The sequence below is a fragment of the Oncorhynchus nerka genome, linkage group LG2 (assembly GCF_034236695.1).
Source record: "Oncorhynchus nerka isolate Pitt River linkage group LG2, Oner_Uvic_2.0, whole genome shotgun sequence".
NCBI lineage: Eukaryota > Metazoa > Chordata > Actinopteri > Salmoniformes > Salmonidae > Oncorhynchus > Oncorhynchus nerka.
Window position 1 is genome coordinate 41,227,187 of NC_088397.1, and position 27,185 is coordinate 41,254,371.

Sequence of the window (27,185 nt, forward strand, 5' to 3'; positions counted from 1 at the left end):
ACTTCCGTAATACCATAGACGAAGATTCGTTTGCTGCTTGTTTATTCCGTTGGTGATAGCTATATAACGGAGTAAAAACGTGTCCACACGGTCCATTTCAAAGACCGTTGGCAGATTTTTTTTCGTTCTTGTCTACTCATCCACCACCGGTCTCGTCATTGCATCCTCACAAATGGCTGATCCCAAATACGCCAACTTGCCTGGAATTGTAAGTGGCTTGTTAGCTTGCTTGCTATTCACATTGTCGCGTTGTTAGTAGGTAAGCACAAGTGTTTATAAGATGTTTGATGAATGCTAGCTAAACTCTAATCAAAACCACAGAGCCCCGGCAGCTAGTTAACTATTTAACGATTTATCCAAACGTTTGCTAGCTAGCATTGGTTTGCCACACATTAGCCTGATATGATAAAAAAGAGAGCCTGATATGATAACGTTATCGTACTAGCTAGTGACCTAAGCTAACGGTAGCTAGTCAGTGTCAGACTCCTGGTTAACTTCTTATATGCATTGAAATTGACCGTTAAATAACAGACATGTCTACAACTCATCACATTTCTAAACGTAGTCTTTGGACGGCTAACTAGCTATTAGTCAGGCTAACAAAATATGCAGCAGCTAGCTAATCCAGTGGTGTGATTGAATGTTGGCCAGCCAAAGCTAGCTTGCTAACCAGCTATAGTAGCTAGTTAGCGAAATTTGCTTTTGGTGGTTCCAGTCATTGGGTGGGTGGTTCACGCTATAAAACTGATGACTACAGTCAGTACAGGGAACTAATTTGGCACTTCATCTCTTTTTATCCCTGATATTTACAATAGTGATTTGACAGAAGTAGGCGTACATATCCTGAGCTATGTAACGTTAGGCATTTAAAAAAAAAAAAATGTTATTAACACAACAAATACAAAAAAACAGAAATGTACAATTTCATAAACCTAACAGTCAATTTGTTAAACACTTTTGTGGTGCGTATTGCTTTTTTTGTTTTTACATTTACTGATAATCTGTGGATCTGTTTGGGCGGTATGCAAATTAGCATGGTTCTATGGTTTTTGAGATAATGGTGATGATGTGAGCCATTACCACCCTTTCAAAGCACTTCATGGCTACGGACGTGAGTGCTACGGGTCTGTAGTCATTTAGGAAGGTTGCCTTTGTGTTCTTGGGCACAGGGACTATGGTGGTCTGCTTGAAACATGTTGGTTTTACAGACTCAATCAGGGACATGTTGAAAATGTCAGTGAAGACACCTGCCAGTTGGTCAGCACATGCCCGGAGCATACGTCCTGGTAATCCGTCTGGCCCGCAGGCTTGTGTATGTCTTAAGGTGAACGCACCAATTTGTAAGTCGCTCTGGATAAGAGCGTCTGCTAAATGACTTAAATGTAAAATGTAAATGTATGTTGATCTGTTTAAAGGTCTTACTCATGTTGGCTACGGAGAGCGTGATCACACAATCGTCCGGAACAGTTGATGCTCCCATGCATGCCTCAGTGTTGCTTGCCTCGAACTGAGCATAGAAGTGATTTAGCTCGTCTGGTAGGCCCTTGTCACTGGGCAACTCGTGGCTGTGCTTCCCTTTGTAGTCTGTAATAGTTTGCAAGCCCTGCCACATAAGACGAGCATCGGAGCCGGTGTAGTATGATTCAATCTTAGGCCTGTGTTGACGCTTTGCCTGTTGGATTGTTCATAGCAGGGCATAGCGGGATTTCTTGTAAGCTTCCGTGTTAGAGTCCTGCACCTTGAAAGCGGCAGCTCTACCCTTTAGCTCAGTGCGAATGTTGCCTGTAATCCAGTTTTGTGAAATAGTCACAGCCCAGCAATTCAGAAAGGTCCAGCAGTTCTGGGAAGTTTGATGGGCCTGCTCCTAATTTGTTAGATGGTAAAGACATTTAAAACCCTCAATGAATGCTTCGTGCTCAAGCACTGTGGTTGGCTCGAACCATGACTGAGGAGCCTGTGAACAGGACACACAGACCAACCGAGAGAGGGAGACGGCACAAACACACAGTGTGAGACCTGTGCCAAAAAAGGAAACTAAAACAAAATAAAATGTTAGATTGCACATGTGATATTGCACTATATAGTCTGACCACTTTCAGATAATTCCTTTGTTTTTGAATAGCCACATACCAATATATCCCCCTATAGAGTAACTTTAGTGCATCATAGGTTGCTAGCTATCTGGTAGAAAATAACCATGCTAGCTAGTTATCCAGTGAATTGTTTCAATCCACCTTCCAAATGTGAAATTACAAGCCACTTACCGTACCTAAAGGTGTTCTAAGCAGGTGTCTTGTTGTGAAGGTAACCAGCTAGCTATGCTAGCCGGTGCCAGTGGGCAGGCAAACTAACATTAGCCAATAGTTCCTTTTTCATAGCCAGCTAGCGATCTAACTTACTGGTAGCTAGCTACTATATTACCATAATTAGCTAGCTACTATTAGCTCCCTGTGTCCCCTCCACTGAGCTTTATAGTCCCCTCCCGTGAAATTCTCACACACACTGACTATTCTTCTTCTGTGGGGTTTCACACTGGCTGTTCTTCTTTCGGATTGGGTTGGTGGATCACATCTATCTTAAAGGGGCATACAATGCCACCTACTGTACTAAAGTGTGATGCCAGGCACGGCCTACCTACATTAAATTATCTTCATTATTCTTGTTCCTAAAAGGAAACATGTGCACCACCAACTAACCTTACATTTTTTTTGTATTGTGGTATATAGGTGTATCATCACCCCATAAACTCTTCTGCAGTAAGATCTCGTACTCCTCTGCAGCTGCCACCTACACTCTAAAAACCCACTAACCCATTCCACTACTTTGACCCCATCTGCTCCTGCACCATGCCAACGACCTGGGAGGACGGGACATCATCCCTCAACACGCTGTAACTCTTCTGAAGTCAAATCTCATATACCCAGATATGTCTCTGCAGCTGCCACCACAATATCTATTCATTGTGATTTACGTTCCATTTCTGTGGTACAGTTGATAACCATTGCTATGAACGCTAAGAAGCCAACCTTACTGAAGCATAACTCACTCGTTTCCCTATCCCTCTGTGTTGGCACAAATCTACTACATCTCTGTGATCCTCTCTGGATCCCTTACACTTGACCTATCCTCCACTTTCTTCACTGCCTCAGCAAAGGTCACCTTCTGCTCTATTCTGACTGGCCACATCAACCTGCCTCTCTCGCAACGGACACTTCCGATCCCCAGCTACATGAGCAACCCTACAGTTGACACGCACAACTTTATCCCCCCGAAATGACACGATCCTCTGTCCCATGCCCTCCTGCACACTGTCCACATCTTGGAATCTCCCTCCTACAACATGACCATAAAGTTACACATGAAACAGCGCAGCGGATTCTGAACAAAAGTCCAAACAGGATATCTAAAATATCCTAACAGAACTTTGTCTGGTAGAGACTCAACTCAAAAGGACTGACAAGGACTCCTCTGTTTCACCTCGCTCCCCACCGGTTCTACGTCGCACGAACCAGAGCGCGTCACAAACACCAGGAATTTTCAACTTCAATTGCTCCACCTCCACACTTAACTCTACCACATAAATCATTCATTTCAATGGTGCCCTGTTCCTAAGAGCAAAGCAAGAAATAGATCTTGACCCAAGTTGCGTGACATGGAGCGCTGGCACCCTCTGGTCAGAAGAAACACAAACAAATATCACAAATCCACTACAGGTTACCTTCACTGATTCAACTGCCCCCAACTCCTTTCTCACCCATGCTGAAACCACAAGTGGATCATCCAAAAGGCAAGGGTCCACTTTCTCTGAAAATGTCACTCCTACTGGTCCAGATTGTTATTTATCATGTCTGACGGCATTCTTCCTCAACATACATCTTCATACTACACTCAGTTTTTCTTCTTCCTCTCTGTCTATAATCATATCTATCCGTTCACCACGCTCATCATCCGCTGCATTGCTTGCAGAGCACACACTGATGGTGTTTCTTCAAAACCCAACTTCAGTTCCTTAGCCAGACTTGTAAAATGGGCAATCTCGAACCTCTCCGTGCTTCCTTCACCTTCCAAACATTTATCACGCCGCGGCTCTCCAAACTGGCGGTTGTTGCCTGGACAGCCTAAGTACACCCTACAGCGACACAGCTGCGACTGAAAGTGATCTTATTTTTTTATGGGGGTGTAGATCAGCTTTAATATTGCAGATTTGGCTTCTATCAATGTAATAGTTTTAAAAGTATATATATTTACTCTACCATCCCTCCCCTAATTGGAGTAACCTAATGGACAACAACACTTAGCATGTATAAGCTGGCAGTAGATGCCTATTATACATTTTATGGACACAGTACTGTAATTTCCGGACTATAAGTCGCTACTTTTTTCCCACGCTTTGAACCTCGCGGTTTATACAATGACGCGGCTAATTTATGGATTTTTCCCGCTTTCACAGGATTCACGCCTCCAAAAAACTGAGCACCGTCACATAATGTGACGTAAATCGAGCGCACTCAAACTTCCCATTCTGATTACGGTAGTCATTTTGTCACCCTCATCATGGCAAAGACACGGAGAAATGCATATGATGCAGCTTTCAAGTTGAAGGCGATCGATCTGGCTGTTGGAAAAGGAAATAGAGCTGTTGCACGGGAGCTTGGCCTTAATGAGTCGATGATAAGACGTTGGAAACAGCAGCGTGAGGAACTGACTCGGTGCAAAAAGACAACAAAAGCTTTCAGAGGGAAGAAAAGCAGATGGCCCGAACTAGAAAATGAGCTTGAAGACTGGGTCAACACACAGAGAGCAGACGGCCGAGGTGTTTCCAACTGTGCAGATCCGACTGAAAGCCAAAACAATCGCCACCGCAATGAAGTTTGAGGATTTTAGAGGTGAACCATCGTGGTGTCTAAGATTTATGAGACGTAAAGGCCTGTCCATCAGGGTACGGACGAGTCTGTGTCAGCAGCTCCCTCCCGACTACGAGGAAAAAGTTTCAAACTTCCGCAAATTCACTGATGCAAAGATAGAGGCGCATTCCATCGGCCCGCACGACATCATAAATATGGATGAGGTTCCTCTGACGTTTGACCTGCCTCTCACTCTGACTGTCAACAGGAAAGGCGAATCATCCGTCACGCTGAAAACAACTGGGCATGAAAAAACGCGCTTCACCTGTGTTCTGAGCTGCACGGCATCGGGAGAAAAGCTTCCACCGGTGTTGATTTTTAAACTCATGACGATGCCAGAAGAGAAATTCCAGAGGGGAATTGTTATGAAAGTCAACAAGAAAGGATGGATGACGGAAGGCCTAATGCATGCATGGCATACGGAGTGTTACGGCAAGCGACCGGGAGGATTCTTTCACAAGAACAAGGCATTACTCGTGTTGGACAGCATGAGGGCCCACATAACAGATTCTGTGAAAGAAGCCATCAAGAGGACAAACTCAATTCCAGCTGTGATTCCTGGGGGCACAACAAAGTATTTGCAGCCATTCGACATCAGTGTAAATCGTGCATTTAAGGTGGCGCTCCGTGTTCAGTGGGAGGCTTGGATGACAAGTTGGGAGAAATCCTTCACTAAAACGGGCCGCATGCGAAGAGCCACTTATGGTCAAGTCTGCCAGTGGGTCCTGACAGCGTGGAGCATTGTCAAAAAATCCACTATCATCAACGGGTTTCGAAAGGCTGGACTGCTGCGTGTTGTTGAGGGCAGTTCAGCGGGGAATTTGCCTCCGGATGAAAGTGACGAGAGCGACAATGAAAACGATCCAACATCGGATGAAGCAATTCTGAGGCTATTCAACTCCGACACCGAAGGAGATGACTTCAGTGGTTTCAGTGCACAGGAGGAGGAAGATAGTGACCAATGACTTTATTGGTAGGCTACTGTTGAATTTTTGTTACAAGCCGTGTTTCGTTTAAAGGCTGTGTAAAGTTAATTTGTTTCAATGTACCGGTAGGCACCTGCGGCTTATAGACGTGCGGCTTATTTATGTACAAAATACATATTTCTTTTAAAATCAGTTGGTGCGGTTTATATTCAGGTGCGCTTAATAGTCCAGAAATTACGGTATATTTTACATTTAGTTATCTTTTGTTTGTTTTTAGTCCCATCTTTCAGCTACCGTCAACCCCTCCCTTCTATCTCTGAAGACTATCCCGTTTTGATTTCTATTTGACATATATATTTTTAAACTGAAAGTGACAGTTGCTAGCAAGCACAGGCAACCTAACCTCTCTTCCACCTCACGTTACCGAAACCCCACCCACAGGTTTTGACAATCAACACAGGTCGAAAACGGTAACACAAATGAGGAAACTAAATAGCAAATTAAGCATTGTGAATGATTGATAATTTTGACAGTCTTAAACCACAGAGTATGGAAAATCATTGACAATTATTTATATTTTGTCACAGTTTATGCTATCACAACAAGGAAACTAAATGGCAACTCGACTTCATCTCGGGCCTAACACCCGTGCCAATACCCTCCAAACACCGGCTTCTTGGCCTTTATCACTTAATCAGAACACAAGTAGCTAGCTATGTTAATGTAATATTGATTGATGGAATGATTTTGTATTCCTAGGCGTCCAACGAGCCAGATGTATATGAGACCAGCGAGCTGCCAGAAGATGACCAGGCACAGTTTGAGTCGGTGAGTGAAAGTTGGAGGAGAGAGGAAAGAAGGGATTGTGGAGAGCGAAAGGAAGAGTTTTGACCCCCAAATACAGTTTTGGAATCATCTGTTGTGGCGTAGCATCATGACTTCCTCTATGATAACCACTGCATGATACAGAGTGGTTGGTTGATTGATTAGCATCTCTGTATCATCATGCTGGCTCATTGATCAAGTCTGCTGTAGAACATACTTAAATGTCGTTTGACTCCCACTACAACCTAATAGTGGTTTCCCTCCCATATCCCAAACCCTACCCCTCCCTCCGCGTGTCTTGTTGTTGCCTTCTCTCCCCACCCACCCCTCCTGGAAGGCTAGTTTGTACAAGTAAGAGGTTATTTTTGTCTCAGTGCGGTTAAATCCTTCATGTCCCCTTTTTCTTCCCCTCTTCAGATTGGGTGGAAATTGAGAATAGCGTACTTATCTGAAGACGTAATGTGTCCCATTGCTCTGTATCAATTCTGTTTTATTATTATTCTTTTTTTGTAATGTGCACTTGGCCAAATAGTTTATCACTTTTGTAGGGAGTGGTGTTTTTCATTTGATTAGTGTTCATGCAAGACATTTAGTAGGCCTAATAACCCTCCGTTTTCACCTCGACAGAATTGTAGCACGTCAGAGGATATTGAATCTAAGATGTCTCTGTTATTGTGTGTGCTGATAAGAGATCTGCGAATGTATTTGTTTTAACATCCCTTTTGCCCATTCATAACAGTGTACATGTTAACAGAAGCTTAGTAACTAAAGATTGTTAGGAACTACATTGCTTATCAAACACTAGGTGTGATACTGCAACACACACTGAAACCATTCAGAATGTCAATTGCAGATATGCATAAGCCTACTTTTAATATCTGAAGACCATCGGGATTTCATCATACCCACACAGTTTCTTAATGGATGGGTGTTGCACTCGGTTGAGTTTATTTACTTCATGACGCTAAACCTATTCTTTCTAACCATCGCGTCTTTGACTTAGGGGCTCAGAAATGGATTTTCCCTCCTGACAATCCCCTCCTTCCACTGACTACATGATGCTAACAATACCAAGTACAGGATTAGAGGCTTCAGTAAATGGTGAGGGGCTCAGGGCATATGTTGCCTACACACACAGGATATCAGTCACACATTCTGTGTGTGTGTACTGTATGATTTGTGACGTCAACAGTCTATAACCAATGCTGCTAATGTATCACAGTAACCACAGCGCAGGCCCTGTGGGGCTGACAGAGGGAGAGAGTGAACCGCGACGTCATGATGATCAGACAGTCAGCCTAGCTCAGAACACTGTTCTCTTTCTTGGCAGTGACGGGCTGGCTGCTATTGTTGTGCGTGGCATGTGATAACCACATTAATCTGTGTTTCTCTCTCTTTTCTACTCTTCCCCCCGTGGTCTTCCTCTTTCTCTAACTCTCCTTGGGAACCTAAGGAGCTGGTAAGATCCTCAGTGACTGACTGACTTACCCCTCCCTCCCTTCCTCCTAACATCTACTTGTCAGTCTTTTGCATGCATCTCTGTACTGTGTGTGTCGGTTTTTACTGTCTGTATTAGTGGTGATTAATCCCATGAGCCCCTTTGATGTGAGCTGATCATTTGAACCTTAGACACATTGATGACTTTATACTCAACCTAGTGCACAATTGCCTGAGGCTCCAGAATGATGTTCTTCAAGTTTGATTAGTCGTAGGTTCCCGGAACAACTAATGATAGGAGTCTGACTCTTCCAATGAGTAGATGCATGTCACGGATGGATTTATTAACAGGTAATAGCTGATCTCATAGAAGTCATGCAGAGATGAAAGACCAAAGCCACAGGAGAAACTCTGAATACCAAATAAGCTGAAGGCTGAAACTAAAACCAAACTCTACCATATGATGTGCTGTGGGTTTCATGCTACTGTATTCTTCGCTCCCCCCTACCATTTTCCTAAGGTTTTAAGCCCCATGGCTTCCATCAGTCAGCTGTGCATGCGGTTCATTTTCATGTAGAGCAGTCGTTCTTGGATACCTCAGAGTCAAATGTTAATTTTCCATCCACATTCTCGTCACACCCTCTTACACAATTAGTTGTTCCATTTCATTGGTCAATATAGAGCTTGTTTAGCGGGATCAAATTCAACAACATCCAGTGAAATCGGAGCGCGCCAAATACAAAATCGTAATATTAAACATTCTTGAAAATGCAGGTGTTTTACATAATTTAAAAGCTTAACTTCTTGTTAATCCAGCCGCTTTGTCAGATTTCAAAAAGGTTTACGACGAAATCATACCACGCGATTATCTGAGGACTGCGCCCCACACACAAAAGCATTAGAAACATTTTCCAAACCAGCACAGGTGACACAAAAGTCAGAAATAGCGATAAAATAAATCACTTACCTTTGAAGATCTTCCTCTATTTGCAATCCCAAGGGTCCCAGCTACACATCAAATGGCCGTTTTGTTCGATAAAGTCCATCTTTATGTCCCAAAAAAGTCAGTTTAGTTGGCGCGCTTGATTCAGTAATACACCTGTAATACACAAAGGAGTTCTAAAGTTGCCATTAAACTTTGTCCAAACAAGTCAAACAATGTTTCTAATCAATCCTCAGTTACCCTAATATGTAAATAAACAATCAAATTTAAGACGGAGAATAGTATGTTCATTACCGGAGATAAATAACGAAGTGAGCACCCTCATCCACGCGCGCTATAATCCTACAGCCAAAATGGGAGCCACCTAGAAAAACTTCAAATTCTAGCTAATTCTTCAAAAAACAAGCCTGAAACTCATTCTAAGGACTGTTGACATCTAGTGGAAGCCCTAGGAACTGCAATCTGGGAGGTATTCCTTTGATTTTCCCAATAACAAGGATTTGAATGGGCAGACACCTAAAAATAAATAATTCTGGATTCTCCTCAGGTTTATGCCTGCTATATCAGTTATGTTATACTCGCAGACATTTATTTTAACAGTTTTAGAAACTTCAGAGTGTTTTCTATCCAATGATATGCATATCCTAGCTTCTGGGCCTGAGTAACAAGGAAGTTTACTTCGGACACGTCAGTCATCCGAATTTCTCAATACTTCCCCCGGCCCTCAAGAAGTTAAAGATTGTTGATTGTGGACCCAGTTGAAACCATACATGCCATACCTTCATACCTTTGTGTTCAGGATTAAATTGTTTCTCTTTTCCTGATCAAATCATAAATCAGCCATTTCGGTTTTCCTTCCTGGAGAATAGACTGGTTTCTCCAACTGAATATATGTGTGTGTGTGTGAGAGAGATGGCGCTGTCGTTGATTGGCATCTCACTGGGGTCCTCTTTCAAACCGTGTGAATAAACTCTTCATTGAGCTGTATCTTTGTGACTGGTTTAATGTATTGACTGTTAAAGACTACAGATGACAATTCGTCAATCTATCAATCAACTGGGAATCAATCCTTAAGAATAATTTTGCCCTAGATCCACTCGCATACCTCTCTATTCCCAAACCATGTGTACATATGCGACTTTGTCGAGATTGGCTGGTAAGATCTCTTGAGTGGATTGGAGACGAGAAAGTGAAGAATATGGCTGCATCTCAATAGTATAAAGAGAGCTGAGATGCAGCCTGTGTCTGTTGCGTATTCCTGTGGTGTATCTGACATTACGTTCTCTCTGGGTGCCTCCCTCCATAACAGGAAGAGCTGTGCAGTGACAGTGTGGAGAGGATCGTGGTCAACCCTAATGCAGCTTACGACAAGTTCAAGGACAAACGCGTCAGTACTAAAGGAATCGGTCAGTCTACTACATCCAACAGCTGGATGTCCAGGCATGATAAACAGCGCATTCAGACCCCTTGACTTTTTCCACATTTTAAGTTACAGCCTTATTCTAAAATGCATTACATTTGTTTTTGTTCATCTTCAATCTACACACAATACCCCATAATGACAAAGCGAAAACAGTTGTTTTAAATATTTTTTTTGCATAAACAAGTAACCGTTACCTTATTTACATAAGTATTCGGACCCTTTGCTATGAGACTCGAAATTGAGCTCCGGTGCATCGTGTTTCCATTGATCATCCTTGACGTTTCTATAACTTTACCTGCGGTAAATTAAATTGATTGGAAAGGTACACACCTGTCTAAATAAGGTCCCACGGTTGACGGTGCATGGCAGAGCAAACTCCAAACCATGAGGTCGAAGGATTTGTCCGTAGAGCTCAGACACAGGATTGTGTCCAGGCACAGATCTGGGGAGGGTACCAAAAAATGTCTGCAGCATTGAAGGTCCCCAAGAACACAGTGGCCATCATTCTTCAATGGAAAAAGTTTGGAACCACCAAGACTTTTCGTTGAGCTGGCCACACGGCCAAAATAACAATAGAGGGAGAAGGGCCTTGGTCAGGGAAGTGACCAAGAACCCAATGGTCACTCTAACAGAGCTCCAGAGTTCCTCTGTGGAGATGGGAGAACCTTCTAGAAGGACAACTATCTCTGCAGCACTCCACCAATCAGACCTTTATGGTAGAATGGCCAGACAGAAGCCAATCCTCAGTAAAAGGCACATGACAGCCCACTTGAAGTTTGCCAAAAAAGCACCTAAAGGACTCTGACCATGTGAAGCAGTATTTTTTTGGTCTGATGAAGATTGAATTATTTTTGGCCTCAATGGCAAGCGTCTTATCTGGAGGATACCTGGCACCAATCCCTACGGTGAAACATGGTGGTGGCAGCATCATGCTGTGGGGATGTTTTTCAGCAGCAGGGACTGGGAGACTAGTCAGGATCAAGGGAATAATGAACGGAGCAAAGTACAGAAAGATCCTTGAAAACCTGTTCCAGAGCGCTCAGGACCTCAGACAGGATCGAAGGTTCACCTTCAAACAGGACAACGACCCTAAACACTCAGCCAAGACCACGCAGGAGTGGCTTCGGGACAAGTCCTTGAGTGGCCCAGCCAGAGCCCGGACATGAACCAAACCGAACATCTCTAGAGAGACCTGAAAATAGCTGTGCAGTGACGCTCCCCATCCAACCTCACAGAGGTTGAGAGGATCTGCAGAGAAGAATGGGAGAAACTCTCCAAATACAGGTGTGCCAAGCTTGTAGCGTCATACCCAAGAAGACTCGAGGCTGTAATCGCTGCCAAAGGTACTTCAACAAAGTGATGAGTAAAGGGTCTGAATTCTTATGTAAATGTGATAATTCAGTTTTGTTTTTTAATACATTTGCAAAAATGTCTACATCTCTTTTTGCTCTGTCATTATGGGGTATGGTGTGTTGATTGAAGATTTGATTTTTTTCCAATTTTAGAATAAGGCTGTAACGTAAACAACATATGGAAAATCAAGGGGTCTGAATACTTTCCGAATGCACTGTAGGGGCAGTAGTTTTCCCCTCACCACACGACCTGACCTGGAAGAACTTTTCCTGCATATTGTATCTTATTATTGTTATTATTATTATAATATAGTCTATATGCAGAGCAGTTAACCTCAGTCACATGATCAGGAAGACTCATGGCTCGCCTAACAGGGTCAGGGAAAACTTCTGGCCCTAGACATCAGGCATTTCATGAATTGGTCACAAATCACCTAATATTCTGCTTTTTCCTGTAATAAATGTGTCCCTTCCAGACTTCTCAGACTGTATCAGTAAGAACAAAAGAGTGGGCTATGAGTCTGGAGAATATGAGATCGTGAGTAGACCCTGGGCCTACATTATTGAATTTCATATTGATCATCTTAGTTATATAAATAACACTTGAATTTCTGTGAAATCAATGGCAAGACCTTTTTCCATTCTAATCGTGTGTGTTATTTGCTGTCTGTTCAAGTGCTTCACTGTTTTAACTGGTTTTCCTCTCCCTCTTCTTTCACTTAATCCCCCTTTTCTCCCTGTCTAGTTGGCGGAGGGCTGTGGGGTGAAGGAAACCCCCCAGCAGAAGTACCAGCGGCTGGTCAATGAGATCCAGGAGCTCAGTCATGAGGTGGAAACCATCCAGGTAGGGCCCAGACACAGTTCCAAGCAACCTGTTTGCTTCCTAGCCATTACACCCTACCCCCTAGGCCTAGACTATCCAGGTCAGACAGGAATCAGGAATCCCTTAAACCATCCTTTATGTACTGTATACACCATTTGACCTAGACCTACCCCAAATCAGTGGTTGCCCTTTTCACATCTGTCTCGCTGTCCCCCAGGCGACCACAAAGGATAGCAGTGCAGAGGAGTGTCTGACCCCAGTAGTCCTAGCCCAGCAAGCTGCCCAGCTCAAACAGCAGCTGGTCTCTGCCCACCTGGACACTCTGCTGGGACCACAGGCATATATCAACCTAGCTGACCCAGACAGAGCACTGGCCAAGTAAGTAAGGGAGGGGAAGGGACTCCCTTCTGGGTCCCAGAAGAGCTCGCCAAGTGAGAGGACAGGGAGGGAAGTAGGAAGGGATTAAAAATGGTAGCAAATGCAATTTAGTCTCAAATGGTTACATACAGTAGTTGTCAGAAAGGGAGACGATATTACTTAGTCTTAGCAGTCGCTGCTCTTATTAAAGACTTAAAAGGTGTCAGGAAGCCTAGCGGTTAAGAGCGTTGGGCCAGTTACCGAACGGTTGCTGTTTTGAATCCCTGAGCCGACTAGGTGAAAAATCTGATGTGCCCTTGAACAAGGTACTTAAACCCTAATTGCTCCTGTAAGTCACTGCATAGGAGCATCTGCTAAGTGACTCAAATGTAAAAGACTGTCTTCTTGTTTTTTCCTTACCTTCCCTCTCCCTTCTCCACCCTTTTGTTCTCTATTTGTTTCTCTCCACCCCCAGGCGTCTGCTAACCCAGCTGGAGGCAGCGAGGAGCAGTAGGAGGAGTATAGGGGAGGGGAAGGCCTCAGCAGCATCTAAAGCTCCCGGTGGTGTGGTGCTCTATGAGCTGCACAGCAGGCCAGAGCAGGAGAAGTTCACAGACGCTGCCAAGGTAAGGGGCCCCGGGGCCATGGCTGGGTGTCTGCCAAATGGTCACCAGTTGCTGTGCATGCGCATGTGAGTGAAGAGAGCTCAATGAGTGTTAGCTTTTGTGTCTGTTGTGCTAGATGGGTTGGTAATGTTAGGTGTGTGAGGTCTGTTGACTAAATTATTTGTCTTTGTTACGTGATTTAGTAGTTAATTCTCCATCTCTCCTGTGTGTAGATGGCAGAGCTGGAGAAGCGGCTTGCAGAGCTGGAGACTGCTGTGGGCTCTGGATCAGACAAACAGGGTCCTCTGAGTGCTAGGGTGCAGGGAGGCAGTCTCATGGTGAGTCACTTCTGCACTCTTTTTTTCAGTACTGAACTCCACCCATGTCGTCAATCACTGTTAACCCTTTGACTGATTTTGAGACATTCTATCTGTGTCATCAATCACTGTTTGGTACTGAGGCAGAATTACTAAATATTATTAAGTTCAACCTACATAACCACAACTTCACTTCGTGTTCATGATTGGAAGCCAATGAATCCCTGTTAACCTTGTGACGGTCTCGCCCTCTCCCCCCCTTTCCATCTCCCTCTTTCTCTTCTCCATGCTGTCTCCCCCACCTCCCAGGACACCATGGAGCTGTTGCAGGCGCGGGTCAGTGCTCTGGACTCAGCCACTCTGGACCAGATAGAGGCCAGACTGCAGGTTAACACACCTTTACCATTGCAGAGGCAAATACAAAACGGATCAGTGTCTGGGGCAACTTCAGCCTACTCCACACTGTGTGTCTTGCCGCTTCTAGTTGTCAGAAGGCCTGGAGGGACCTTGACAACCAACACCATTTGTTGTCGTACTGCAATATGTACATGTGATGATTTTGTGTTGTCTATGTATAGAGTGTCCTGGGGAAGATGAATGAGATTGCAAAGCACAAGGCAGCCATCGAAGATGCTGATACACAAAACAAGGTCAGTAACTACCTGGTTTTTATGTCAACTTTTAAAATGTGAACTTTATACCGCATCTTAGGACTATTTCACGCAACATTTTTCAAGTAATTGTGGGCTGACCAGGAAAAACTATTGGCACAAACTATGCCCTATTGATCAAACCCTGACAATCCACTACTAACCATATAATTATTCCGACTGCATTTTACAGCAATTCGTTCTGCTGTCAATCAATATTGTTCACACCCGACCTTATCATTATTTGGTCTGCAACTTGTTCCATTAACTATTTTATTTATATTATTCCGATAACTGTGATGTTGTCTGTCAGGTGTCTCAGCTGTATGACGTGGTGCAGAAGTGGGACGCCATGGCAACCTCTCTGCCTCAGGTGGTGCAGAGGCTCATGGCTGTCAAAGAGTTGCATGAAGAAGGTAATAACTAGGGCTGGTTCAATTACTGTGTAACTGACGGTTATGGATAAGGACATGAAAATAAAATAACCGTTAAAAAATACGGGGTTGAGGGAACAAACAGGTGACGGAAGCCGGGACATTTGTGCGGTTGAGTCTGTTTCTGAGGTAACATGGACTCTTAACAACGTGATGAAACTTTGTTGCTCCTTGCTGAAATAAGCAACAAATAAAATAAAGCTTAATTTATACAGCACATTTCAGACATGGAATGCAACACAATGTGCTTTACAGGAAAAAACTAACAATGAAAATAAAAGCTGAAATATTTACTACACAACAAGATAAAAAAAAACAAAAGAATGACAAACTGAACAACTAAAAAGCTCCTGAAGGAAAAGCAAAGCTAAACATGTTTTTTTAAGATCTCTTTTAAATATGTCCACAGTTTTGCCCCCCCTCATGTTTTCTGGCAAGCTATTATATATATATATATATATTTCACCTTTTATTTAACCAGGTAGGCCAGTTGAGAACAAGTTCTCATTTACAACTGCGACCTTGCCAAGCAGTGCAACACAAACAACACAGAGTTACACATGGAATAAACAAACATGCAGTCGAAAAAGTCTATATACAGTGTGTGCAAATGAGGTAGGATAACGGAGGTAAGGCAATAAATAGGCCATAGTGGCGAAATAATTACAATATAGCCATTAAACGCATAACTAAAGGCTGCCTGTCCAATGTGTCTTGGTCCTAGGCTTTGGGATAGTTAAAGGCCAGTTCCAGAGTACCTAAGGGACCTACTGGTTTGACTGGTAGACTCATTTGTACACTCTCAATGGCTGCCTAGTATTGACATTTCCATGTAATATAGAAGTTCATTCAAATGATAACTGATGTGGCACGTGGAATGTACTGTATTTATTTAGAATTTTTTTGTTATGTCAGTTGAATCTACAAATCACTTCACATATTGATAGGTACACTTCCTGCTCTGCTCCTCTGGGGACACTCGCAATGGCTGCCAGTCCACCCATTATGCAATCATTGACTTGAATTGAGACACCCTTTCTGTTTCTATGGCAGCACATGCAGTCAGGAGCACATGCTGTAAAAAAAAAAAAATGTTTTGCTATTCGAAAGGTTATTACGGAGACCGTGGTCATTTGGCTGGCCAATTACGATCATCCAAAAAGCCATGACTGTAACAACCCTAGTAATAACCTGACAATCTCACCTGGTGTCCATACTTTTGGCAAACAAATTGTTATTTGAGTTGCACTGGATTCGGCTAGAATTTTGCTCTTTTGGGACTTTGCTTGACTCGCTGACTGCGATTTACACAGGCAGCCCAAATCTGATATTTATTATCTGACAATTATTGGCAAAATATCTGATTTGGTCAAAATATAATAATTGGGCTGCCTGTGTAAATGAAGCTATAGTAATGCAGATTGCTTAACTCTGATGGACAGTGTCTGTCTGTGATGACCTGACTCATTAGTCTTAGTCTCTCTATAGCCATGCAGTTTGGTCAGCTGCTGACCCACCTGGACACCACCCAGCAGATGATCAACAACTCTCTGAAGGACAATGGAACACTGCTCTCACAGGTAGGAAAAACTACATCACTCACCACTTTCACACTGCTGTGGGACACATTTCACACTGCTCTCACAGGTTGGTAGGACTGCTGCTGGGACTGACGGGACCTTTACACGACTGAGCTCTTGTACCTTTCACACTGTATTGAGCTGAACTGTACTGCACTTGTCTGTTTACCCATCCATCATAGTTGCTGGAACTGTGCTGAAAAGGAGAATGTGAAATGATGGTGTGGAAAGGGTAATAAAAGTTCTCTTGTCTACCCGGGACAAACATGTCCATGTACTTGATCCCCATGGTGTCACCTGTACATCGTGCATTGTCTTTTTTGACAAAAGGTCTTACTCTTGTGTAGCTAGACAGCCTGTCCATTCAATACATTAAACCAAATAAATGCACAACCTAAAATCATTGTTTATGAATTACCATAGACGTATGTAATGGTTTTGCAAGAAATAGAAGTCTTTTTATGTACAGTGCCTTCACATCCCTTGACTTTTTCCACATCTTGTTGTGTTACAGCCTAAATTTAAAATGGATTTAAATTGAGCTTTTGTGTCACTGGCCTACACACATTTGTAAAAATGTAATAAAAAGCTGAAATGTCTCATCTAGGTATTCAACCCCTTTTATTATGACAGGCCTAAATAAGTTCAGGACAAAATGTGCTTATCAAGTCACATAGGTTGCATGGACTCACTGTGTGCAACAATAGTGTTTAACATGATTTTTAAATGACTACCCCATCTCTGTACCACACACATACAATTATCTCTAAGGTCCCTCAGTCGAGCAGTGAATTTCACACACAGATTCGACAACAAACACCAGGGAGATTTTTAAATGGTTCGCAAAGAAGGGAACCTGTTGTTATTTATTGGTTTACAGTGCATTCGGAAAGTATTCAGACCATTTTGTTAAGTTACAGCCTTATTCTGAAATAGATTAAATGTCCCCCCACACAAATCTACATACAATACCCCATATTCACAAAGCAAAAACAAGGTTTTATATATTTTTGCAAATTTGTAAACAATGGAAATATCACATTTACATAAGTATTCAGACCCTTTACTCACTACTTTGATAAAGCACCTTTGGCAGCGATTACAGCCTCGAGTCTTCTTGGGTATGACGCTACAAGCTTGGCACACCTGTATTTGGGGATTTTCTCCCATTCTTCTCTGCAGATCCTCTCAACCTCTGTGAGGTTGGCTGGGAAGCGTCACTGCACAGCTATTTTCAGGTCTCTCTAGAGATGTTCGATTGGGTTCATGTCCGGGCTCTGGCTGGGCCACTCAAGGACATTCAGAGACTTGTCCAGAAGCCACTCCTGCGTTGTCTTGGCTGAGTGCTTAGGGTCGTTGTCCTGTTTTGAAGGTGAACCTTCGATCCTGTCTGAGGTCCTGAGCACTCTGGAACAGGTTTTCAAGGATCTTTATGTACTTTGCTCCGTTCATCTTTCCCTTGATCCTGACTAGTCTCCCAGTCCCTGCTGCTGAAAAAACATCCCCACAGCATGATGCTGCCACCACCATGTTTCACCGTAGGGAATGGTGCCAGGTTTCCTCCAGATAAGACTCTAATAATAAGATAAGAAAATAATTCAATTTTGGTTTCATCAGACCAAAGAATATTGCTTCACATTGCCAGCAGCATACCACCCTGCATACCACTGTTGGCTTGCTTCTGAAGCTAAGCAGGGTTGGTCCTGGTCAGTCCCTGGATGGGAGACCAGATGCTGCTGGAAGTGGTGTTGGAGGGCCAGTAGGAGGCACTCTTTCCTCTGGTCTAAAAAATAATATCCCAATGCCCCAGGGCACTGCCCTGTGTAGGGTGTTGTCTTTCGGATGGGATGTTAAATGGGTGTCCTGACTTTCTGAGGTCATTAAAGATCCCATGGCACTTATCGTAGGGGTGTTAACCCTGGTGTCCTGGCTAAATTCCCAATCTGGCCCTCAAACCATCACGGTCACCTAATAATCCCCAGTATACAATTGGCTCATTCATCCCCCCCTCTCCCCTGTAAGTATTCTCCAGGTTGTTGCTGCAAATGAGAATGTGTTCTCAGTCAACTTACCTGGTAAAATAACAGATAAATAAATAACATGGTCAGAGTCCTTTTGGCAAACTTCAAGTGGGCTATCACGTGCCTTTTACTGAGGAGTGGCTTCTGTCTGGCCATTCTACCATAGAGGCCTGATTGGTGGAGTGCTGCAGAGATGGTTGTCCTTCAAGAAGATTCTCCCATCTCCACAGAGGAACTCTGGAGCTCTGTCAGAGTGACCATTGGGTTCTTGGTCAATTCCCTGACCAAGGCCCTTCTCCCTCTATTGTTATTTTGGCCGTGTGGCCAGCTCAACGAAAAGTCTTGGTGGTTCCAAACTTTTTCCATTGAAGAATGATGGCCACTGTGTTCTTGGGGACCTTCAATGCTGCAGCACCCTCCCCAGATCTGTGCCTGGACACAATCCTGTCTCTGAGCTCTACGGACAATTCCTTCGACCTCATGGCTTGGAGTTTGCTCTGCTATGCACCGTCAACTGTGGGACCTTATTTAGACAGGTGTGTACCTTTCCAATCATGTCCAATCAATTGAATTAAAGTTATAGAAACATCAAGGATGATCAATGGAAACAGGATGCACCAGAGCTCAATTTTGAGTCTCATAGCAAAGGGTCTGAATACTTATGTAAATAAGTTAACCGTTATTTGTTTATGCAAAAAAAAATAATTAAAACAACTTTTCGCTTTGTCATTATGGGATATTGTGTGTAGATTGAAGATGAACAAAAACAAATGTAATGCATTTTAGAATAAGGCTGTAACTTAAAATGTGGAAAAAGTCAAGGGGTCTGAATACTCTCCCCGAATGCCCTGTATATCATGCCTTACTTGTCCCGAAGCCACTACAGTGTTGTCTTGGCTGTGTGCTTAGGGTCGTTGTCCTTTTCCGAAGGTGAAACTTCGATTCAGTCTGAGGTCCTGAGAGCTCTGGAACAGGTTTTCAAGGATCTTTCTGTACTTTGCTCCGTTCAGCTTTCCCTTGATTCTGTCTAGTCTCCCAGTCCCTGCTGCTGAAAAACATCCCCACAGGATGGTGCCAGGTTTCCTCGACATGATTCTTGGCATTCAGGCCAAAGAGTTCAGCAGGCTGTCATGTGCCTTTTACTAAGGAGTGGTTTCAGTCTGTCCACTGTACCATAAAGACCTGATTGATGGAGTGCTGCAGAGAGGGTTGGTCTTCTGGAAAGTTAATCCGTCTGCACAGAGTAACTCTGGCTCTCTGTCAGTGACCATCGGGTTCTTGGTCACCTCCCTGACCAAGGCCCTTCTCCCCCGATTGCTCAATTTAGCTGAGCGGCCAACTCTAGGAAGAGTCTTGGTGGTTCCAAACTTATTCAATTTAAGAATGATGTAGGCCACTGTGTTTTTGGGGACCTTCAATGCTGCAGACATTTTTTGGTACCCTTCCCCAGATTTGTGCCTCGACTCAATGCTGTCTCGGAACTCTACTGACAATTCATTCGACATCATGGTTTGGATTCAACTGTGGGACCTGTGGGACCTTATATAGACCGGTGTGTGCCTTTCCAAATCATGTCCAAACAATCCACCACAGGTGGACTCCAAGTTGTAGAAACATCTCAAGGATGGTCAATTGAAACAGGATGCACCTGAACTCAATTTGAAGTCTCATCGCAAAGGGTCTGAATAAGTATGTAAATAAGGTATTTCGGTTTGATTTAAAAATACATTTGCCATTTTTTTAAATTCACCTCGTCATTATGGGGTATTGTGTGTAGATTGAGTTCTTTAATTAATTTTAGAATATGGCTGTAACGTCACCATGTGGAAAAAGGGAAGGGGTCTGAATACTTTTTTTGAATGCCCTGTATGTCAGGGACCATGTACATTGCACCAGATTTAGCTAGACAGCTCATTTTAATCTGTAGTCCCTGGGTAGAAAACAATCAACATTATTACAATGCTACAATATAGCACACTATTTAAAATGTGGGTGGTTGGGTGGGTGGATGGATAAATATACAGTATACATGTAATATACATGTAAAAAGTTTGGACACCTACTCAGGGTTTTTCTTTTTTACTATTTTCTACATTGTAGAATAATAGTGAAGATGTCAAAACAATGATTGGTTGGTTTCTTGGTTTGTCAAATGATTGCCTCGCCTGGTTCACCAACGACTTCTCTGATAGAGTTCAGTGTGTCAAATCGGAGGGCCTGTTGTCCGGGCCTCTGGCAGTCTCTATGGGGGTGCCAATTCTTGGACCGACTCTCTTCTCTGTATACATCAATGATTTCGCTCTTGCTGCTGGTGAGTCTCTGATCCACCTCTACGCAGACGACACCATTCTGTATACTTCTGGCCCTACTTTGGACACTGTGTTAACAACCCTCCAGGCGAGCTTCAATGCCATTACAACTCCTTCCGTGGCCTCCAATTGCTCTTAAATACAAGTAAAACTAAATGCATGCTCTTCAACCGATCGCTGTCTACACCTGCCCGCCTTTCCAACATCACTACTCTGGACGGCTCTGACTTAGAATACGTGGACAACTACAAATACCTAGGTGTCTCGTTAGACTATAAACTCTCCTTCCAGACTCACATCAAACATCTCCAATCCAAAGTTAAATCTAGAATTGGCTTCCTATTTCACAATAAAGCATCCTTCACTCATGCTGCCAAACATACCCTTGTAAAACTACAAAATAGCCTCCAATGCCCTACTCAATAAATTGGATGCAGTCTATCACAGTGCCATCCGTTTTGTCACCAAAGCCCCATATACTACCTACCACTGCGACCTGTATGCTCTCGTTGGCTGGCCCTCGCTTCATACTCGTCGCCAAACCCACTGGCTCCAGGTCATCTACAAGACCCTGCTAGGTAAAGTTCCCCCTTATCTCAGCTCGCTGGTCACCATAGCTGCACCCACCTGTAGCACGCGCCCCAGCAGGAATATCTCTCTGGTCACCCCCAAAACCAATTCTTTCTTTGGCCGCCTCTCCTTCCAGTTCTCTGCTGCCAATGACTGGAACGAACTACAAAAATCTCTGAAACTGGAAACACTTAACTCCCTCACCAACTTTAAGCACCAGCTGTCAGAGCAGCTGTCAGAGCAGCTCACAGATTACTGCACCTGTACATAGCCCATCTATAATTTAGCCCAAACTACCTCTCCCCCTACTGTAATTATGTATTTATTTTGATCCTTTGCACCCCATTATTTCTATCTCTACCTTGCACATTCTTCCTCTACCATTCCAGTGTTTTACTTGCTATATTGTATTTACTTTGCCACCATGGCCTTTTTTTTTGCCTTTACCTCCCTTATCTCACCTCATTTGCTCACATTGTATATAGACTTATTTTTCTACTGTGTTATTGACTGTATGCTTGTTTTACTCCTTGTGTAACTGTGTTGTTATGTGTCGAACTGCTTTGCTTTATCTTGGCCAGGTCGCAATTGTAAATGAGAACTTGTTCTCAACTTGCCTACCTGGTTAAATAAAGTTGGGAAAAAATGAAATAACACATGGAATCATTTAGAAACCAAAAGAATGTTATATATATTTTAGATTCTTCAAAGTAGACACCGTTTGCCTTGATGATGACAGCTTTGCATTCTCTCAACCAGTTTCATGAGGTAGTCACCTGGAATGCTTTTCCAACAGTCTTGAAGGAGTTCCCACATGCTGAGCACTTGTTGGCTGCTTTTCCTTCACTCTGCGGCCCCACTCATCCCAAACCATCTCAATTGGGCTGAGGTATGGTGATTGTGGAAGCCAGGTAATCTGATGCAGCATTCATCACTCTCCTTCTTGGTCAAATAGCCCTTCCACAGCCTGGAGGTGTGTGTTGGGTCATTGTCCTGTTGAAAAACAAATGATATTCCCAGTAAACACAAACCAGATGGGATGGCGTAACCAGCATGCCTGCCACAGCATTCTGCAGCGATAAGTGTACCTTGAATTCTAAATAAATCTGTGTCAACAGCAAAGCACCATCGCACCACCTCCATGCTTCAGTGGGAACCACACATGCGGAGATCATCCGTTCACCTACTCTGCGTCTCACAAAGACACGGCGGTTGGAACCCAAAAATCTCAAATTAGGACAGATTTCCACCGGTCTAATGGCCATTGCTCGTGTTTCTTGGCCCAAGCAAGTCTTGTCTTTTTAGTAGTGGTTTCTTTGCAGCAATTTGACCATGAAGGCCTGATTCACACAGTCTCCTCTGAACAGTTGATGCTGAGAGGTGTCTCTTACTTGAACTCTGTGAATAATTTATTTGGGCTGCAATCTGAGGTGCACTTAACTCTAATGAACTTATCCTCTGCAGCAGAGGTAACTCTGGGTCTTCCTTTCCTGTGGCAGTCTTCACGAGAGCTAGTTTCATCATAGGGCTTTATAGTTTTTGTGACTGCATTTGAAGAAACTTTCAAAGTTCTTGACATTTTCCAGATTGACTGACCTTCATGTCTTAAAGTAATGATGCACTGTTGTTTCTCTTTGCTTATTTGAGCTGGTCTTGCCATAATATGGACTTGGTGTTTTAGGGCTATCTTCTGTATACCAACCCTACCTTGTCACAACTGACTGGCTCAAACACATTAAGAAGGACACATTCAACAAATGAACCCTCAACAAGGTACACCTGTTGATTGAAATGCATTCCCAAATGCTACCCCACGAAGCTGGTTGAGAGAATGCCAAGAGTGCAAAGCTGTCATCAAGGCAAAGGGTCGCTGCTTTGAAGAATCTCTAATATAAAATATATTTTGTTTTGTTTCACACTTTTTTGGTTATTACATGATTCCATATGTGTTATTTCATAGTTTGTCTTCACTAGTATTCTACAATGTAGAAAATAGTAAAAATAAAAACACTGGAATGAGGAGGTTTATCCAAAATTTTGACTGGTACTGTATATGAGTACAAAAATATAACCACAACATGTAAAGTGTTGGTCCCGGTTTTCATCAGCTGAAATAAAAGATCCCAGATTTATAAAAGCGAGACGCTCTTGTCGTCTTTGTAGTATCCTTGCAATATGTAACAAACTGCTTAAGAGGTGGTGGGGCAAGGTCATGAGTGATCATAAACAGCAGAGTGGTGTTGGCAAGGCATAATAATCTGTCCAAGCTCAGGTTGTATTGCTTAATGATATTGCAGTGGTAGACGGGTTAAAAAAAAAAGCAGACATTGAATATCCCTTGAGCATGGTGGATTTATTAATTACACGTTGGATGGTGTATCAATACACCCAGTCATTACAAAGATACAGGCGCCTTTCCTAACTCAGCTGCCAGAGTGGAAGGAAACCGCTCAGGGATTTCTCCATGAGGCCAATGGTGATTTTAAAACAGTTGGTTTAATGGCTGTGATAGGAGATAAGAGGATGGATCAACAGCATTGTAGTTACTCCACAATGCTAACAAATTACAGAGTGAAAAGAAGGAAATATTCCATAACATGCACCTGTTTAAAATAAGCCACTGCAAAAAAAATGTGGCAATGAAGTAAACGTTTTGTCCTGAATACAAAAGCGTTATGTTTGGGCCAAAACATCACTGAGTACCACACTTCATATTTTCAAGCATGGTGGTGGCTGCATCATGTTATGGATATGCTTGTCATTGGCAAGTACTAGGGAGTTTTGGGGATAAACAGAATATAGCTAAGTACAGGCAAAATCCTAGAGTAAAATTACCTAAAACACAAGGCCAAATATAAACAGGAGTTGCTTACCAAGACATTGAATGTTCTTGAGTGGCCTAGTTACAGTTTTGACTTGAAAATCTATGGCAAGACTTTGACAATTTAGAAATGATCAACAACTAACTTGACAGAGCTTTGTAACAACAATGTTTGAATATTTTCTGAAAGCACTATACTTAACCAATATTTACAATGACACCCCCGTTTGTGCATGGACATTCGGTTACTTAAAACATCTTTAGTTTGATGGTGCCCAGATTATATCTGTTTACAATTTTGACACTCTACCAGCCCCAAAGACTTAAGTTAGTATTTGTATAATTCATACAATCTTAGTTAAAATCACTTGTTTTCATAATTAGGCTGCTTGGCTCAGGGTCATTAACACTGTTACAATTGCCCCAAACCCTTGCAACCATGATAAAACCATATGCCTAGCAATAAACAAGTGCTAAATGTAAATGTTTAGCTAAAATAGTGATTAAGTTATGTTTGTTTGAATTCTTTGATGTTTATGCTCAGGACAGTAAGAACAATGCAGCCAGTGGAAAAAATTACTTTCACCCATAAAACATGCAAATAGTGAGATTTGGGTGAAAGCAGGGAGAGAATCTAAAAGGACATGTGCTGAGTGAATTTCATCACTCTAGCATGTTTCTGTTTGGGGAAATTGAAGGTGTTTCAATTGTCCCTTGTCGCTATTGCTGCCGGTCTCCCCCCCTACTGTACAGGCATTGACTCTGTTAACATATCCCCCTCCCAGGTGCAGACGACCATGAAGGAGAATCTCCTGTCGGTAGAAGAGAACTTTACTGCCCTGGACCAGAGGATGAAAAAGTTCAACAAATAAATCTGATTAGTTTGAAAAACTGCTCTTGGTCGAGTTTGGAAAATGTCGGAGAGGGAGAGATTGGCGTCTTTTCCACTTCTCTCCCTGTCTTTCTTCATCTATTCCTCCTGCCTTTTTTTCTGGAAGCCGGAATGTTTGATCAAGTGGATTATAATAAAAAATGGAGACCAAATGTTCTTGTCTATTCTCCCTTCCCAACCTCTTTTCTTTCCCATTGAAACATGTTATATTTGGTATGCAATGCAATACACCACCCACTATACAGAATCCCATTAAAATGTTTACTTTGGCTGAAATGCATTATTATTATGGAGTGGCTGCGGATCTGACCATTTGGGGATCTTTAGTCTTTAGTCCAAAGCTTCTGCACATATGCGGATCACGTTCCTGCGCAGGTGTATATTCTCCACTTTACGCACAGAACAGGCTACTCAGGCAGATGATGCTACTTTTAATAGTCATATTAAAGCTCAATGTCTGCAAGATCACATAATGATCACAGTATTCTACATAACAACCTAATATAATAGCCCAGTATAACATTACTGTAAAACAGAAACACTATTCAATAGTGAACGATCATTCTTCAAGTTTTACAGGTGAAACATCCATGTGGCATAATTCTGCATTGTAACCATTTGATCTTGATCAGTTTCATGAGTATACACATTTAGGTGTTCTTGAGTTATACAGTGTTTTGAAGTAGCCTGTTGTTTTGAATGATGCACAGGGAATGAATTTTAGATCAGATGGTGTTAACTGTAGCCTGCCTGTGTATTTTGTCTAGTGCCGCACGCGGTTGAGTTTTGGCCGTGAGAGAAATGCCATGGTGTTTTTGTTTTACAATAATGTTTTACTATGTTTTGGTTCTGTTATGTAGATTACTGTGAATATTATGTGACCTTGCAGACATTGGTCTAAACTTTACTAAACAAGCACCATTCGACCTGAGTAGCCTGTTCTCTACGAGTAAAGTAGAGAATACATGCGTAGATCGTTATATTTTTGATTTAACCTTTAACTAGGCAAGTCGGTTATTTACAATGACGGCCAAACCCTAACGGCGCTGGGCCATATGCCCAGAAGCTTCAGCTATTTTCTTTTCTGACTAAAGATGACTCCACAGACTCCAACTATATACACACACATCACTTAATATTCACGTTCCCTTCAAAGCTTGATTGCTTTCAGACTGAAATGATTCCCAATGAAAATGGCCTGAAGTCATGAAGTAATGCTTGTAAATACACTTGTGTACTTAATGTTTCATGCTCAGTTGCTTGTAACTATTATATTATGACAGACTAAAATGCCACAGACAAACTAATTTTAATCTACTGTGTCATTGCTTACGATGGACTGTAATTGTACCTGACCTAGTCTGGTGATGGGATATCTGAATAAAACATGCTTTAACTACACTCAATTTTTGAGAGGGAGAGAAACTCTGCATATTCTACTTCATTATTACTTGCATTGTTTAAATGATGACTTATACCCTGAAAGACCCATGACAATTAAGTCCTCTGACTTGATGTTTTTGTGTAAAAATACAGAACATTGCTACTGTGCAGAGACTGCATCTGCCAGACTGGGGTAATCTGATCCTAGATCTGTGGTTACCTGCAACTTTTTACTGGAGTGCTCTAGTCTAGTTACAATCTGTTTGTAATGGTGTAAAGTGGCCAGCAGAGAGCAGCATAGAACCTTATAAAAAGCATCACTTGAGTTCATATAGTAGGGCACAGAGTTTGTCTTTGGTAAGGTTTCCACCTCTCATGCCGTTATTGCCAACTAGGCTACAGTGCAGCTCAAATACAGTGAAATTGAACTTTGGATCTTTTAGCAACCTTTCAAGTGTATTTACTAAAACCCTGATGTACACTGAACAAAAATATAAACACAACATGTAAAGTGTTGGTCCCATGTATCATGAGCTGAAATAAAAGATCCCAGAAACCTTCCAGATGCACAAAAACCTTATTTCTCTCATTGTGTGCACAAATTTGTTTACAT

At 42.6% G+C, this 27,185-nt stretch overlaps 1 protein-coding gene across 2 annotated transcripts; it reads left to right on the forward strand.

Annotated features, from left to right (window-relative positions):
• Positions 1 to 27,133, forward strand: LOC115135313 (dynactin subunit 2-like). Of its 2 annotated transcripts, XM_029669883.2 has the most exons (13): positions 1 to 208; positions 6,590 to 6,658; positions 10,345 to 10,441; positions 12,287 to 12,348; positions 12,556 to 12,654; positions 12,851 to 13,011; positions 13,466 to 13,616; positions 13,829 to 13,933; positions 14,222 to 14,299; positions 14,491 to 14,562; positions 14,876 to 14,978; positions 16,485 to 16,576; positions 25,083 to 27,133. In XM_029669883.2, exons 1-13 carry the CDS (start codon positions 173 to 175, stop codon positions 25,167 to 25,169), a joined length of 1,212 nt encoding a protein of 403 aa, XP_029525743.2. In that variant the 5' UTR covers positions 1 to 172; the 3' UTR covers positions 25,170 to 27,133. The 2 variants fall into 2 exon arrangements, with proteins under 2 accessions (XP_029525743.2, XP_064882518.1); XM_065026446.1 differs by lacking the exon at positions 25,083 to 27,133 and having other exon boundaries at positions 16,474 to 16,561.
• The last annotated feature ends 52 nt before the right edge of the window (positions 27,134 to 27,185 follow it).